The sequence below is a fragment of the Carcharhinus amblyrhynchos genome, chromosome 25 (genome assembly GCF_965287045.1).
Source record: "Carcharhinus amblyrhynchos chromosome 25, sCarAmb.v2.hapA, whole genome shotgun sequence".
Taxonomy (NCBI): Eukaryota; Metazoa; Chordata; class Chondrichthyes; order Carcharhiniformes; family Carcharhinidae; genus Carcharhinus; species Carcharhinus amblyrhynchos.
In genome coordinates, this window is record NC_137348.1 from 10,233,253 (window position 1) to 10,250,928 (window position 17,676).

The 17,676-nt window shown below is 42.0% G+C and overlaps 1 protein-coding gene across 1 annotated transcript in view; it reads left to right on the plus strand.

The window, feature by feature from the left end:
* Positions 1–17,676, plus strand: part of ass1 (argininosuccinate synthase 1) — a 144,772-nt gene that overhangs the window by 855 nt on the left and 126,241 nt on the right. Inside the window, exon 2 of the mRNA XM_080211813.1 lies at positions 4,069–4,181. Within this exon, the coding sequence (XP_080067939.1) occupies positions 4,074–4,181 (108 nt within the window). The 5' untranslated portion in view covers positions 4,069–4,073. The remainder of the gene's footprint in view (positions 1–4,068; positions 4,182–17,676) is intronic.

Below are 17,676 nucleotides of genomic sequence, written 5' to 3' on the forward strand. Positions count from 1 at the left end.
TTAAAGTAGTGCCCATACTTGTAACAATCACTTCCTTTTGCAATTCAGCGTGGTAAAAGCTGACCTGTAAAACAAATGGACCTAAAACTTGCAACTGGCGGGGGTTTTGAAGTTTTTCTTTTGTTTTCAAGCTGCCTGGTCACATCACATTAAATTTAATTGCCAGAGTGGACATAACCAGCAAATAGCTGGTTTTAGTGACAGAGGTGGACAGTTTTTACAAACACACAGTTAATGAACCATTGAGGTAATGTAGGCAAAAATCATGGAAGCAATTTAATTTTTAAAAAAACTTTTCATAAATTTGAGCATTGCCGACCAGCGTTTGGTTCCTCCACGTGCTCCGGTTTCCTCCCAGTCTGAAAGATGTGCTGGTTAGCTGCATTGGCTATGCAAAATTCTCCCTCAGGCATTGAAGTGTGGCGACAAGGGGATTTTCACAGTAATTTCATTGCCGTGTTAATGTAAGTCTACTTGTGACACTAATGAATGAACTTTTACTTTGTTGCCCATTCCTAACGGCCCTTGAGAAAGTGGCAATGCTCCACCTTGAATTACTGCAGTCCGTGAGATGTAGGTATGTCCACTACTGTTAGGGAGGGAGCTCCAGGATTTTGACCCAGTGACTGAAGAAACAGTGATATATTTCCAAATCTAAATGGTGTGTGGCTTGGAAGGGAACATGCAAATGATGGTGTTCCTTTGTGTCTGCTGCACTTATCCTAGGTGGCACAAATTACGGGGAATGAAAGGTGTTGAAGAGCCTTGGTGAGTTACTGCAGTACACCTTGTAGATGGTATACATTGCTGCCACACAGGGAGCTGGAATAAAGTACTGCCAGGAGATGACAATCTCTCTAGAACGATGAATTATGATCCCTTCCAAATCTATGATGCACTTGCGAAGGAAATAATTTTATATAGTGCATTTCACCATCTCAGAGCATCCTAAAATGTTTTACAGCTACTGAGGTAGTTTTGAATTGGCTGGGCATTTATCTGGTTTTATAGCAGACAGTTGGTTTGCTCATGTGGTGACTAGGTCTGGTATTTTGCACCGTTGTACACTTCAGTGAAATACTGTCAGAGGGCCTGAGCACATTCCTTTGTCAATCTGCAGTAGCCTTAAAAGTTGTTGGAGACAGAAAACTGTGGTTAGTTTTCGTATATTCCCTTCTACCACTGACTCCTACCCAACGCACTTGTTTCTCATTTGCCTGCAACTGGGCTTTCCATCCTGGACCACATTAAATCTTTGGAGGTGATCATGTTATCCTGTATGCTGCCGCAGTGTGTAGGTAGTATTAGTGGTCTCTGGCTGCAATTGTTTACGATTTACGTAGGTGATTTGGAGTTGGGGACCAAGTGTAGTGTGTCAAAATTTGCAAATGACACTAAGATGAGTGGCAGAGCGAAGTGTGCAGAGGATGCTGAAAATCTGCAAAGAGACATAGATCATCTAAGTGAGTGGGCGAGAGTCTGGCAAATGGAGTACAATGTTGGTGAATGTGAGGTCATCCATTTTGGTAGGAATAACAGCAAAATGGACTATTATTTTAAATGGTAAAAAATTGCAGCTTGCTGCTGTGCAGAGGGATCTGGGTGTCCTTGTGCAGGAATCTCAAGGAGTTGGTTTGCAGGAGCAGCAGGTAAGGCAAATGGAATTTTGTCCTTTATTGCTAAAGGAATGGAGTTGAAACATGGCGAGGTTATGTTGCAGCTGAATGAGGTGCTGGTGAGGCCACACCTGGAGTATTGTGTACAGTTTTGGTCTCCTTATTTGAGAAAGGACTTACTGGCACTGGATGGAGTGCATAGATTGATTCTGGAGTTTAGTGTTGGCTTATGAGGAGACGCTGAGTAGACTGGGGCTATACTCATTGGAATTCAGAAGAATGAGGGGAGCTCGTATAGTAACATATAAGATCATGAAGAATAGATAAGGTAGAAGCAGGGAAGTTGTTTCCAGTGGTGGGTGAAATTAGCATTAGGGGGCATAGCTTCAAAATAAGAGGAAGCAGATTTAGGACTGAGTTGAGGAGGAATTTCTTCACACGTAGGGTTGTGAATCTGGGTTGGGAATTTCCTGCCCAATGAAGCAGTTGAGGCTACCTCATTGAATGTTTTTAAGGCAAGGATAGATAAATTTTTGAACAGTAAAGGAATTAAGGGTTATGGTGAGCAGGCGGGTAAGTGGTTCTGAGTTCATAAAAAGATCAGCCATGATCTTATTGGATGGCAGAGCAGACTCGAGGGGCCAGATGGCCTACTCCTGTTCCTAGTTCTTAGGTTCTTATGTTCCCTGCTTGTGGTGTAGACAAACTTGTCAACTAATTTGAACACAGTAAGATCCCACAAACAGCAATGAATAGATAATCTGTTTTCACTTACGTTGGCTGAGGAATCAGTGTTCACGAGGACACTGGCAGAATTTCAGTACATGTGAATAATGCTAAATACACAGATGATTGTTACATTTTCACGTTTTGATATCTTTCTTGAAACTAAGGAGGAATAATTTAGATGAATATCATAGATGTTTTTATTGAGGGAAAACTCAATAGCATATGAGAGGGAAAGGTTGGATGGATAGTTGCTGACGAAGGTGTGGAGCATAAATACTGACGTAAACCAGTTGGGTTGCATTGTGTGTTTCTGTCTGAGAAAGACCTGGCGGGAGTGAAACCATGATCCCCTGGCTGGAGAGTGTTTCTTGACCTTTTGACTAAGTTTAGTGTCCCATCAAGCTCAGGATGGGGTGCAATACCTTGTTAGCTTGGATCTTATTTATGGGGGCTATGAATCGGATTCAATATGAATTTTTTGGAACGAGCAAGGAGATGGATTCAGGTCCACCCTGTCCGTTCTGCAAATTGGTTTTGTAATTTTAGGAATGGAGGGAAAATCCATTGCAGCTCTGGTGATTCAGCATTCCCTTTATACTACTGAAATGAGAGCCTAGCTTACTTGCTCAAGTTTCTGGGATGGGGGTTGAAATCACTGGCTTCAGACTCGGCCACGGCTAACACGAGAATTGCATGTATTTGGAATAGTATGTTTTTTAATCTTGCCAAACTAATAGAGTTGAATTCATCAGCGCTGTAAACTGATCAGTTGGTTGCATTCACTCATTCATGTGCCAATCCATAAAAATCTGGTTCCACGTGCAATATTTTTAGATTGTTTGGGGAACTTGTGCATGAAATGTGTGATAAGCATTGACTTCTCCTATCAAAAGAGAAAGTGCTGGAAAATCTCAGCAGGTCTGGCAGCATCTGTAAGGAATGAAAAGAGCTGACGTTTCAAGTCCAGATGACCCTTTGTCAAAGCTCACCTGAACTTGAAACTTCAGCTCTTTTCTAAAGCATCAGAGAGGAGGAGAGAACAAAAAGGGAGGTCTCTAATATGGTAGAAGGAAGGAAAGATGAAATGACAAAAGAGAAGATAGTGCGTGGCAAAAAGGGATTTTAATGGGGCCAGTAAAGACACAAAAAAAGGTGTAGGAGAGGGCTAAATGGCAAAAGCAGAATCTTTCTCTCATGTATGGCATAGTTATCATGAATGCTATTTTGCTCTCTTAATGTCAAGAACAAAGTGAGTATTCTGTAAATCCCAATATAATGAACCAAAGTATTTATTTTGATAATTTGTGAAATAGAAGAGATGATAACTTGCTTTTTCATAAATGATTATTTGCAGTATTGGCACGAGCACTTCACTCAAACCTCAATAACACACAGCGGCAGAACAACAATCATACGTCATGGACTATTACCACCTAAAGTTATTCTGTTCCATATTTGAAAAACATGTTTGCTGATTTATACAGCTGTTTGTCCAGGAGAATATGGTTGAGTGAGCAAACTAATTAACATGTATTTTAAAATTATTTCAAATTGTTGATTTGCATTTTTAAATGGAATAAAAGCATCAACTGAAATTTCTCCTTTAGCAACTTGTAAAAGGTTAAAAAAGCAGAATTTTTTAAGAAGAAGCTATTCTGTGATTCCTTTGCCTATTGTAGCATTATCTAATGGCCTTGTTTTTTTTTCTCTCTGCTTCCTAAAGACACAATGTCTCAATCCAAAGGTACAGTTGTTCTAGCCTACAGTGGTGGTTTGGATACCTCATGCATTCTGGTTTGGCTAAAGGAACAAGGATATGAAGTTATTGCGTATCTGGTAAGAATTTGTGGAGGTTTCTTTATTAGTGCAGCCTGTAATTTGTATACAAGCTCAGCGTTCTAAAGTAGTGAATTATCAGCTATCAAATGCAAAATATGCTCTTGTTGAGAAAATTAAACAACTACTTTGCAAAATATTTTTACATTGACACAATGTGACGGAGGTGGTTGCAGCAGAATGCAACAAGCATGATTTATTGTAATAAATTACTTTTGTAACAGACACAACAATCTACTTATGGAAGTGTTTCTTGATGCTGAAAGTAATATTTAAGACTATAAGAAATAGAACAGCAGTAGATGTTTTGGCCCCTTGCACCTGCTTTGCTATTCAATAGGATCATGCTTGATCCGACATTCCACACATCCACTTTCCTGCCCTTTCCCCATAACCGTTCGTTCCCTTACTGATCAAAAATCTATCTCAGCCTTAAATATACACAAGGACTCTGCCACACAGCTGTCTGTAGCAAGGGGTTCCAAAGATTCTCAACTCTCAGAAGAAATTGCTCCTCATCTTATTCTCAAATTGGTGCACTTTTATTCTGAGGCTATGCCATTTGGTCCTAGACTCACCCATGAGGAGTAACATCCTGTCAGTATTTACCCTGTCAGCCTCTTAAGAATCCTATATGTTTCAATGAGATCACTTCTCATTCTTCTGAATTCTAATGAGTACTGAAATTACTCCTCAGAGCCCAGCATCTATTCACCAGATTCCCTTTATTTATAGACTTATTGCCAATCCTAACTTCCTGATTGGGCAGGCAATCATTACCTCAATCAGAGAGTTTATACTCCAAGAGGCCAACCTCATGGGCCTTGTTAAGGCCATTACACCCCTCCCTTCCCTTAAATCCAAGAAATTTCAGCTGTTAACACCCCTCATGAGTCGATTGCGACGTTTGTGTTGATCTGGTTCCTCCAACTTGGCGTCTAATGTGAAGTGAACTGACGCTCATCTATTATGTATGAGCTGGAGTTCCGGTTCACTCCACAGTTGGCTCCTGGACGAACTGCGATTTCAAGACCCACATGAGATGTTTTTTCTGTACACCCACTTGTATTTTGTAGGATACTGTTCCTGGTAGTCATGAAGGACCCTTGGCATAATAGTACTTTTTCGCCAGTCTTTTCTGGCCCCTGTTGTTGTGGCCTCTGCATTGGGCTTCTGGCAATCTTTTCACCTTTTTCACCCCGCCCCACCACCACCACTGTCAGATTCAGGAAGATCAAACTCAATCTAGTGTAGAATCATCTGCCCATGAGCAATTCTGCAGACTCTATTCCCATGGTGGCATGGAGGGTTGCCCTGTAATCAAATAACCAATGGGAGAGCTGCCATTTATTTAGGCTGCCAAATGTTTTTTTAAAATCATTTTTTAAAGTCTAGACTGCTCTCTCCTGGAGGCCATTTGATGATGGTATGGTGCCATCCTGATGTGCCGAATCCCACTCGACTTCATGAACCTGGTGAACTCCTGACTGGAAAAACACAGTCCTTTGTCGCAGAGCAGCAACTTCCAGCATCCAATGTGTTGAAAAGGAGGTGCAAAGTTTCTTTATCATTATTATTGTGGTCGTCAAATGCACCCTATGGACATCCATCCACTTGGAGTGGACATCCACTATGACTAGAAACATCAAGTCCATGAGGGCACGCATAATCCACATGCAACCAAGTCCATGGCCTACCTGGCCATTTCCACAGGTGTTGGGGAGCTGCTGGTGGCAACTTTTGGCACTGCTATCACTGACCCACAAGTGCTGCTATATTCACATCCATTCCCGGTCACCAGACATAGCTTCTTGCCGACACCTTCATTTTGGGTACGCCTGGGTGTCCATGTTGTAGTTCAGCCAGTAATGAATGGTGGATTCAAATCCAGCTATGAGTGACTGTGCAAACTGCACACAGACATTCTCCAGGTCTGTGTAGGTTTCATCAGGTTGCTCTAGTTCCCTCCCACACTCTAAACATATGCGGGTTAGGTGGATTGGCTATGCTAAAATTGTCCCTCAGGGGGACTAACAAAGTAACTACATGGAGTTTTGGAGATAGGGCCTGGGTGGGAATTTTGTTGGTCACTGTAGGCTCAATGGGCGAGTGGCCTTCTGCACTCTGGGGATTCTATGATTCTACTCCAATAAATGTGGAATTGGGGCAATACTGGTCTTTCCATTTCCCCCATCAGCACCAATTGTTTAACTTTTGAAGACCAGGTCCTTTTACATCCAAAGATGTATACCGTGTGTGGCCGCTAGAAGGTTATCCAGAAAATTCATTGTCATTACTGACTCTTCTATTTCTGGTACCATTGGTGGGGTGTCTGCCAAACTTAGCCTAGTCAAGACATTTACATTTATCTCCTGGCCAGTGTTACAACTAATAGTTGGAGGAGACTAAGTATAAAATCCACTGCTGGATACAGGCAATGCTATCGGTGGCATTTCCTTTGTCCTTGCTCGGAGTGGTTTGTGATCATTGACAATCACAAATTTCCACCCATAAAGTTATTAATGGAATTTTTTCAATACTGCCAATCCTTCTTTTTCAATGTGGGCATACTTTCTTTCCAATATAGCCAAGGTCCTGGAGGCATATGCTATTGTGCATTCTATCTATGTGATAATACCACTCCAATGCCTTATGGAGATGGATTGCAGGTTAGCACTAACTTTTCATAATGAGCTAAGACATTCGACGATGAATGTTATTGCTTTATTCCTTTGAAAGCCAGGTCATAGCTGGCAGACCATTCACAAGCTTGATCCTTTTCTAGCAGTTGATGTAGTGGATGGAGGCAGGATTTGGTATAAATTTTCCATAGTACGTCACCAACCCGAGAAACAAGCGTAACTACTGGATGGATGTGGGAACCTTTAATCACCTGCACCCAGTCCTCTAAAGGTTCTAAATCAGACTTATCCACTTTGTATCCCAGATAGCTCACTTGAAGTACCAGAAAACACATTTCTCCCCTCTTAGGCACACACCACCCCTTGAAAAACAACAAAGAACCTCATCCAGATTCTGTAGGTGTTCAATCTTTGTTTTACCTGTAAATGAGAATAAGAACATAAGAACATAAGAAATAGGAGCAGGAGTAGGCCATCCAGCCCTTCGAGCCTGCCCCGCCATTCAATAAGATCATGGCTGATCTGTCGCTGCTCAGTTCCACTTTCCTGCCCTCTCCCCATAACCCTTAATCCCCTCTCCTATCAAAAACCCATCAACCCGCGTCTTAAAAATATTTAGCGAGGCAGCCTCCACCACTTCAACGGGCAGAGAATTCCAGAGATTCACCACCCTTTGAGTGAAGAAGTTCCTCCTCAACTCCGTTCTAAACCGCCCCCCTTTTATCTTGAGGCTGTGCCCCCTAGTCCTATTGTCTTTTTTGAGCGGGAAGAGTCTTTCCACCTCTATCCTATCCATCCCATTCATCATCTTATACGTCTCAATGAGATCTCCTCTCATTCTTCTAAACTCTAACGAGTACAAGCCCAGTTTATTCAGCCTCTCCTCATAGTTCAACCCCCTCAACTCCGGTATCAGCCTAGTAAACCTCCTCTGCACTCCCTCCAAGGCCAAAATATCTTTGCGCAGGTGCGGCGCCCAAAAATGCACACAGTACTCCAGTTGCGGCCTCACCAATGCCCTATACAGCTGCAGCAAGACCTCCCTACTTTTATATTCAATCCCCCTCACTATGAAGGCCAGCATCCCATTCGCCTTCCTGACCACCTGCTGCACCTGCAAGAATGTCATCTTGATAAGTGGCCACCTGGGATAAACCTCCTACCATGTTGTTCATGGCTGATGGAAGATCGAACAGGCTGACAAAAACCCAGAGGGTAACTTTGTATGTTGATAGAGGCCCTTAAGAATATTTGAATACTTTTGCAATCCTTCATCCAGCTGCAACTGCAATAAGCATGACTACTGCCTAATTTTGAGAATAAGAGTACCCCCGCCAATTTTGCATGCAGATCTTCAATTGGGCATTTATCCAGCTGTGAAAATGGTTTATTGTTTGTTTAAAGTCACCACAAAGGCAGACTGAACCATCTGGCTTCAAAATAGTCATGACCTGTGCTGTCCATTTCGTATCTGGTGACTCCGGGTAAGTTAAGCTGCGAATAACTGCAAATGCCAATTGTTCACAAGCAGTCAGAAGAATGACCTGTTAGTTTTTCATCTGCCACAATGTTGTTAGCCCTAAAAAAAAGTAACGCATGCGTTCCACATATTGGGCCCCGTCCTCCAAAGCAGGGTCAAAAGAGTCCAGCTTCCTAAACAGAGGCATGATGCCTGAAAAATGACTTACCCCAAGTGAAACTGGCTGTTAGCGTGCAACTTCCTGTGGGTCGTTTCTTTTCCTCATCGCCACTGAAATAACTCTTCAGAGGCCATTGTTCCTTTACCAGATTCCCTTTATTTGCAAGTTTATCTCCACTCCTAAGAGCGCAAAGTCAGAATCCAGAGTGTCAGTAGACCGGACGCTCCTTATTATATACACAGAGGGGACAATTTAAAAGAGACAATTAAAAAGACAATTCAAAAGGATGGGAACTGCCCGATTTAAAAGACAAAGTGAAAAGAAAACTTAAAACATCAATTCAAAGTGTGATTAAAGGAGTCAATAACGCACCCCGTCCCTGCAGTGTCCAGCAGGAGAATTCCAGCCATTATTTAATTGTAGGCAGTTCAGAGAAAGTTCAGTAGGATGATCCAATGGTATGGCTAATGAGAAAAGGTTAAACAGGTTGAGACTCCACTTGTAATGACCTCAGCGAGGCCCTTGATGTTGGCCTCTTAGAGAATGAGCTGCTTGACTGAGGTCATAATTGCCTGGCAGACCCTGTTGCCATTCGGCAGTGGAGGTCCCTCTATGTAGGGATCTCCTCCACTACCTTAGGGACCTGGGGTTAATGGTACCACTCAGAAACTGCATGCTCCCTCTCCAGGGACTCCCGTCCTTGAATACAACTGTAGTAGAGGGGCAAACAGTCAGGTCACACAGTCACCCACTGCCTGTACCTGTTTATGGCAACGTTTGTCATGACCAGGAGCAGGTTCACGAGAAGGTCCTCCTCCTTTCCCATGCCCCCCCGCCCCCCGCGCACTGGATGCCCGTAAATCAGGAGCGTGGGACTGAGGTGCAAACACAACATCAACAAAAGGTTTTTGAGGAAACTAAAAAGGGTGTGCAGTCTATAACACTCAACATAGACATAGCTCACAGACTCCACAATGTTGCAAATAGGACATGTTGTTTGGGAGCCCATGAACTAATTTAATCTTTTATTGTATGGAACTGCTATGTGCACCACCCTCCACCCCAGGCCCCTAAGGTAGCGGAGGAGATCCCTACATAGAGGGACCTCCACTGCCGAATGGCAACAGGGTCTGTCAGGCAATTATGACCTCAGTCAAGCAGCTCAATCTCTAAGAGGCCAACATCAAGGGTCTCGCTGAGGTCATTATAAGTGGAGTCTCAACCTGTTTAACCTTTTCTCATTAGCCATGCCATTGGATCATCCTACTGAACTTTCTCTGAACTGCCTCCAATTAAATAATGGCCGGAATTCTCCCGCGGGTTTCTTGCCGGCGTGCGGTTACGTCAATGGGAATTCCCATTGAGAGTGGTGAGACTAGCGGATCCCAACGCTAGCAAACAATGCGGCGCTCTCACTGTGGGCAACATGCAGCTGGAAGGCCAGAGAATCTCGCCCAATATCTTTATAAGGGGACAGTATCCCAAATATGGTCTCACTAGTACCTTGTACAGTTGCAGCAAGACTGCCCTACTCTTGTACTAGAACCCACTTGAAATAAAGGCCAACATTTCATTGTTCACGATTACCTGCTGTACCTATGTGCTAGCATTCTGTGTTTTATGCACAAGTATCCCCAAGTCCCTTTGTTTTACAACTTTTTGCAGCTTTTCTCCATTTAAATAATACTCTGTTCTTTTGTTCTCCATCCAAAATGAATAACATCACATTTTCCCACATTATACCCCATTTGCCATCATTTTGCCACTTACTTAACCTATCAATATCCCTTTGTAAACTGTTTGTATCCCTCTTGCAACTTTCCATCTATTTTTGAGATGTCTGCAAATTTGGCTACAGAACATTCACTCACTTCCTCCAAGTCATTTATATATATTGTCAATAGTTGTGATCCCAGCACTGGTCCCTTTGGAACCCCACTACTCATGATGTGGAGATGCCAGTGTTGGACTGAGGTAAACACAGCAAGAAGTCTCACAACACCAGGTTAAAGGTGGAGTGGCTTTTGCGACTAAATAAACCTGTTGGACTTTAACCTGGTGTTGTGAGGCTTCTTATTGTGTGAACCCCACTAGTTGCAGACCATCAACCTGAAAAAGAATCCATTATCCCCACTTGCTGTTTCCTGCCCATTAGCCAATTCTCTATCCATGCTAATACATTACCTCCAAAATCATGGGCTCTTATCTTATGACTTAACCTTCTGTGAGGTACCTTGTTGAATGTCTTCTGGATTTCCAAATAAAGACATACTACTGATTCACCTCTATCCACTCTGAGTCTTCCTTGAAAAAAATTAATAAATTAGTCAGACATGATTTAATGAAGCCACGCTGATTTTGCTTGATAAAATTATGATTTTCCAAACATGCTGCTATTACTCCCTTAATAATTGATTCCAACATTTTTCCAACAATAAATGTTAGGCCAATCAGCTTATAGTTAGCTGTTTTTTCTCCAGAATTCAAGGGTTTTTGAAAATTACAACAAATGCATCCACTATCACTGTAGTTACTTCTTTTAGAATCCTAGGATGCAAGCCATCAGGGCTTTAGCCCAATTAGTTTGTCTAATACTACTTTTCTACTGATGATGATAGTACTTAGTTCCTCCCCCGAAAGACTGATGCAAAATATCTGTTTTAGCCCTCTGCCATTTCCTTGTTCATGGTAGGGAGATGCCAGTGTTGGACTGGGGTAAGCACAGTAAGAATGTCAGGTTAAAGTACCTTTTAAGACTTGATTACCTGTAAAGCCTCGCATTCCAACCGTTATCTTGTAAATTGAGTTTGTGTCTATATATATATATCCTGTTTGTGAACACAACTCCTCACTCACCTGAAGAAGAAATGAGACTCCAAAAGCTTGTACTACCAAATTTCCTTGTCCCCGTAATTAACTCCCCAGATTCATTTTCTAAGTTGCCACTGTTCACATTGATCTTTTTCTTCCTGTTTATATGTTGAAAGAAGCTTTTATTGTCAGTTTCTATATTCCTCAGTAGTTTGCCCTTATAGATAATTTTCTCTCTTTATTATGTTTATGGACCTCCTTTGCTGGACTCTGAATTTATCCCAGTCCTTAGGGTCTCCTATGCTTTTTCTTTCAACTTATTGCTCGTCTTAACTTTTTGGTTAACTATGGTTGGTTTATCCTTCTCTTAGAAACTTTCCTGTTACTGGGATATATTTTTGCTGAGAGTTATGAATTGCTTCCTTAAATGTCTCCCACTGTTTGCTTACTGTCTTTCCTGCTAATCTATCTGCCCATTCCATTTTAGCTAACCCAATCCCCTTTTCATTGTAATTTCCTTTATTTAAGTTAAACACAGTTGTTCCCGACCCAAATTTCTCACTCTCAAACTGAATATCATATTCTAACATGTCATGATCACTACTTCCTAGGGAATCTTTTACTCTGAGGTTATTTATTAAACCTCCCTCATTACACATTACCAGATCCAAGATAGCCTGTTCCCTGTTTGGCTCCATGACATATTGCTCTAGGAAACTATCCCTAATGCACAATGGGCAGGATTTTTGGCCATGCTCGCCCCAAGATTGAAAAATCCCATGGCGGGTGGGATGGGGAAATTCTGACCTCTGTGAATTTGTTGTCATAGCTACCCTTTCCAACTTGATCAACCTAATCAACATGAAGATTAAAGTCAGCCACTAGTATTACAGTATTCTTTTTGCACACTGCTATGATTTTCTGATGTATACCCTTTCCTATAGTGTGGCTGTTGTTGGGGATATACACACTACTTCTACCAATGTCTTCTTTCCCTTGATATATAGGGTCCCCAATGTATTTATTTTTACAAAGGTAGAAAAACATTAAAACAATTAAATTTTGAAAAAGGAGCGGATTAAGGCAGTTTGACAGTGATATCATGTTGTCTGAACTACTCCAGTTGGAAATAGCTGTATAGAATATGATACAAATGAATATTTCTCATAAGTAAAAAAAAGGGTTATGTGATCTGTGGTTTCCTGTTTCTCTTTTCCTCCTTTGATAGACCAAGAATTTGCCTTGTCTATTCCCTAGTATTCTACTTGGGGGCATGATGGCACAGTGGTTAGCACTGCTGCCTCACAGTGCCAGGGATCCGTGTTCGATTCCTGGCTTCGGTCACTGTCTGTGTGGAGTTTGTACGTTCTCTCCATGTCTGCATGGGTTTCATCTGGTTTCCTCCCACAGTCCAAAGATGTGTGGGTTAGGTTGATCGGCCATGATAAATTGCCCCTTAATGTCAAGGGGATGAGAAGGGTAAATATGTGGGATTGCAGGGATAGGACAGTACTTGGGTGCGATTGTTGCTGTTGCAGGTTCGATGGTTCAAGTGGCCTCCTTCGGCACTGTAGATCCTATGATACTGACTAGCTGTTTTTGCGTATCTATAGTCTTAACTTACAAGCACTTCAAGGAGTTGAAATGTGATCCTTTTCAATGAATATTGGCTATGTATAACACAGTACCATGTATGTATAGAGTCATCAACATCTGTTCTTTTTACTATTAATAACGTCAATCAGTATTTTTTAATACATTTGGAAAATAAATTCCACTGGTCTGAAGAATAATTCGGTCAGAATCCTCGTTTTATCAAGAATAAAATTTTAAAAATTTCTCTTGAAGTCTTACTTTAGGAGTATCCCCAGTGTTAATGCATTCTTCTCTGTTTTGATTTTTCTTTGTTTTGCATGTGCTTGAGGAATATCACCATAAATCAAGTTTAGCAGGAGTAATTTTAATTCCAGGGTGGAAATGTGGCACAGTGAGTAGCTAGCCTGATCAAGAGTGGCAGTGAGACTGGGGAGACCAAAGGTATTTTAACAGTCAGCCTAATGACACCATAGAGTTGGCTAATGTCCTAAGTCTGCCATTGCCTGCCCTCCGCCATTTGGTTATGATCAAGTATCAGATCAAGCCCAAAATGGGGTGCAATGCCTTATTTTGTCAATTTGGATATTGTTTGTCTCTCTTTTGGGGACCATGAATTGGATTTTGAATTTGGTTTTTGGAGCAAGCAAGGAATGATTTTGTGTTTTCCCAGTCCATTCTGAGCACTAGCTTTATAACTTTAAGAATTGGGTAACAAAATGAAAAAAAAGTCTGACCATAAGCCCATGAGGAAGTGGTCTGCACATAAAATCCTAGAGGCCCCACGAAAAATGGAGATGATGGATCCTGTTGGATGGTTCTCTGAGCAGACTGTCAGAGTCATTTGGCAGAATGCCTCATCAACAGAACTTGTGGGGACCATGAATTGGATTCAGTTGGAATTTGAATTTTGTTTTTGGAGCAAGCAAAGAATGGATTTGGGTTTGTTTGGTCCACTCTGAACATTGGCTTTGCAACTTCAAGAGCGGAGTAATTTTAAAAAATTGCCTGACCATTGAAATTAGTTGATGGGAGGCCACTGCAAGTAACCAGAAGCAAGGTTCTGGCATTAGTGCAATTCTTTAGGAGGGGCCTAACAGTTGAGTGAGTGAAAGAGAAGGCTGGCGCAGTGGAAGTCCACTGTGTCCTCCTCAACACAAAGGGGCATTTTTGATTCACCTGAACCTCAATAAAACTTCTAAAAAATTCTTGGCTGGAATTGTCAGGCCGTTCATGTCTGTGGGATTCTCTGGTCCTGTCAGCAGCACACCCCCACTCACGGGTTTTGTGGCTACATGATATATCAATGGGAAATCCCATTGACATTGCCGGGACTAGAGAATCCCACACTAACAAACAGCACGTTTGCACGCACCACTGGGAAACACATAGCTGGGAGGCTGGAGAATCTTGCCCCTTATCTTACCAGGCCTTTGGTCCATTTCTTGATAGCTTTGGCTTGGCTGGGAAGCTCATGCTATGGGATGAATTTTACACTCTTCCAAAATTAGTAAAATTGAATAATGGGATTCCCCTCGTGAGCCAGCCTGCCCAAACCCAGGTGCAATTTCATGCTTGGGTGGGCAGGGTTCACCTTCATCTATTAAGACTGCTTCTCACCCAGCCTCAATTCTTTCGGTGGCAACCAGGTAGAGTGGGAAAACTTGCCTCCCTCTTGGGTGGGGGGAAGCACCTCAATCTGCAGGGTCCTTCAAAGTTGGGGTGTGATTCCCCTGGGACCTTGGAGCTCTGGGCCTATCACTCACTCCACCTGTTGCCATGATCCCACTTGCCTTTCCAGCAGTCCTGAATCTTGGTTCCAGGCAGAGCACTGTAATGTCGCTTCTGGCCTCTGCAGCGCCGTGCCTGGCCAGATTGGAGAGCTGTCAGCCAAACGGATTGGCCAATAGCTCTTACAGGTGAGACTTTCTTCCAAGCCCACTGCATTCAAATGAGCAAGACATGACAGTGGGCTTCTGAGAGTTGGCAGTAGCGTGTTGTGCATTGACTCCTGCGATGCGAGGGCTGATCACTTGCCATCCTTAAAATTCTACCCTACTGGTTGCATGATTGGCTTCAATTATGCAACTGGTGCTGATTAACATGCTTAAAGAAGGACCCCCACTGGTTTTTCAGTTTTCTGCCACCTGTAATCTAAAATTGCAGTTGGGTAGATTAGAGTAGGAATCCAATGGATCAATCCCCTGCTCCCCCACCCCCAAATCATGTTTATTCTAAGGACAAGGGTTTTGAACTATCGCAGAATGATAGGTTGAAGGTGTGGCTTGATGATCAATTTGATTTCAGCTTCTTTAAATCCTATTTTTTCAAAATTAATACTTGTTCATTGCAATACCAAGGGAGTGCTGCAATGTTGGAAACACCATCTTTCAAATGAAACATTATACTGATGCCCAGTCTGCCTGTTCAAGTGGCTAGTAAAGGTCACCTTGTCAGCGTTTTGAAAAGGAGAGGTTCTCGTGCTCTTTTGTTCTTTCACCTATTGAAGTCTATTGACGAGGTTCGGGTCTGTAAATAGCTACTTTTAGTAAGGTTTACAGTTTCTCTACTACCAATGTTTCAATTTTTCTGCTTCATTAATTCTTGGAAAAAAGATATAGGAGATAGCAGTTTAATATTCTTCTGGTCCGAGATAAAATGTATAAGACTTGTCAGAAGAAACCATTTAAGCTACAAGTTAGTAGCAGTCAATAAAATATTAAGACAAAACAATTTTCAGGCAGAAAATAGTTACATTTGTTAGTGGAACAATTTGATTGTAATCAGCAAGGAGTTGCTGAGGATGATTCTGCCAACCAATTTCAACTACATATTCTTTGAAACCAACACACTACAGATTGAGTATCCATTATCTATAAATCCGAAAACATCCAAACACCACACTTTTTTTGAACCTCATTAACCTCTAGTGCAGGAAGTCTAGTTATTTAGTTAAAGTTTATTTATAGTCACAAGCAGGTTTACATTAACACTGCAATGAATTTACTGTGAAAATCCCCTAGTTGCCAAGCTCTGACACTGAGGGGCGATTTAGCATGGCCAGTCCACCTAACCAGCATGTCTTTCGGACTGTAGAGAAAACCGATGCATCTGGAGGAAACCTACACAGACACAGAGAGAACATGCATACTCCGCACAGACAGGGACTGAGGCTGGAATTGAACTTGAGTCCCTGGCACTGTGGGGCAGCAATGCTAACCACTCTTCCGCTGTGCTGTCGTCACTGCACCTTTTCAGATACCTGGTATTTATTATTCAGTGATACATCAGACTTTTCTAGCCATTTTCACTTTAGATAGTAGTTAGCTTAGGCTATTGTAATTTAAGTTTATACGCAGTATCAAAAAACTATAATTATTTGAAATCCAAAATGCAATCAGCCCGAGGATTTTGGCTAAAGGATACTTGACCTTAAGGAAGTTTTCCAAAAGCTTATTGAAACTAGAGTGCCACCTGGTGCACAACTTCTCTTTAGCAGGTTTAAAAATAGCCTGTGTTCAGCCAATCTATCAATACAAAAAGATATACAGTTCAAAACAAGCCCTTGTCCTTTGTACAAATTGAAAGAAAATGCTGAATGCAGAAATTGCATACATTCTTTCAAAGGAGAAAACCATTTATGAGCCTATAAAGTGCTAAGGAAAAAGTTTAATTACTTTATTGGTACAGGGGCGACACAGTGGTTAACACTGCTGCCTCACGGTGCCAGGGACCAGGGTTTGATTCCTGGCTTGGGTCATTGTTTATGTGGAGTCTGCACGTTCTCTTTGTGTCTGTGCTCTGGTTTCCTCCCACAGTCCAAAGATGTGCAGGTTAGGTTGATTGGCCACGCTAAATTGACCTTAGTGTCAGGTGATTAGTCGAGTAAATAAGTACGGTTATGGCGATTGTGGTCAGTGCAGACTCAATGGACTGAATGGCCTCCTTCTGCACTGTAGGGATTCTATGAGATGGCCTTTCCTCACTCCTTCACCACTGTCAGAATAAAGTGTTTTCCCTTTCAGCATGGTCTAAAAGGATGTAGATTGATTGGCCATGGTAAATTGCCCCTTAGTGTCAGGGCATTGACAGGGTGAATACGTGGAGTTACAGGATAGGGCCTCGTAGGGATTGTTGTTGATGCACCGTTGATGGTCCAAATGGCCTCCTTCTACTCCATAGGGATTTGATTTGATTTATTACTGTCACGTGTACTAATATACAGTGAAAAGTATTTTTTCATGCGCACTATACAGACAAAACATATCATTCTTGTAGAAAAGGAAAGGAGAGATTGCAGAATGTAGTGTTACAGTCATAGCTAGGATATAGAGAAAGATCAACTTAATGCGAGGTAGATCTATTCAAAAGTCTGATGGCAACAAGGAGGATCTAGAATCAATGATTCTTGATGCATTGCAGGTAGCGGGGCAGTAGTGGAAGGGTAGCTGTAGCCCTTTGCCTTTTGCTAATTTACCCTCTTAATTATAGACAATTTATGGATTAGAGAAAGTAGGAGAGGGGAGAGAATTGGAAGGGAGAAATTAAATTTTCTAAATTCAGTTTAATTAATTCACAGCCATTGAGTTACTATTTTCTATTTCTGCTTCCTCGTACATGCACTCTTCTCACCTGCTTATCGAAACAAAGTCTCAAATGCCAAAGGAGCAGGCCCCCAGAATGTGATTCTCTATGCTGGGACTGCCTGTGTCCACATTGTTAAAGGGAGCTTGAGGCTGGAAAGTCAAGTGAGGTGAGGCACTCTGCTGTCTTGATGGATGGAAACAGGCCACATATATGGAGCTGGAG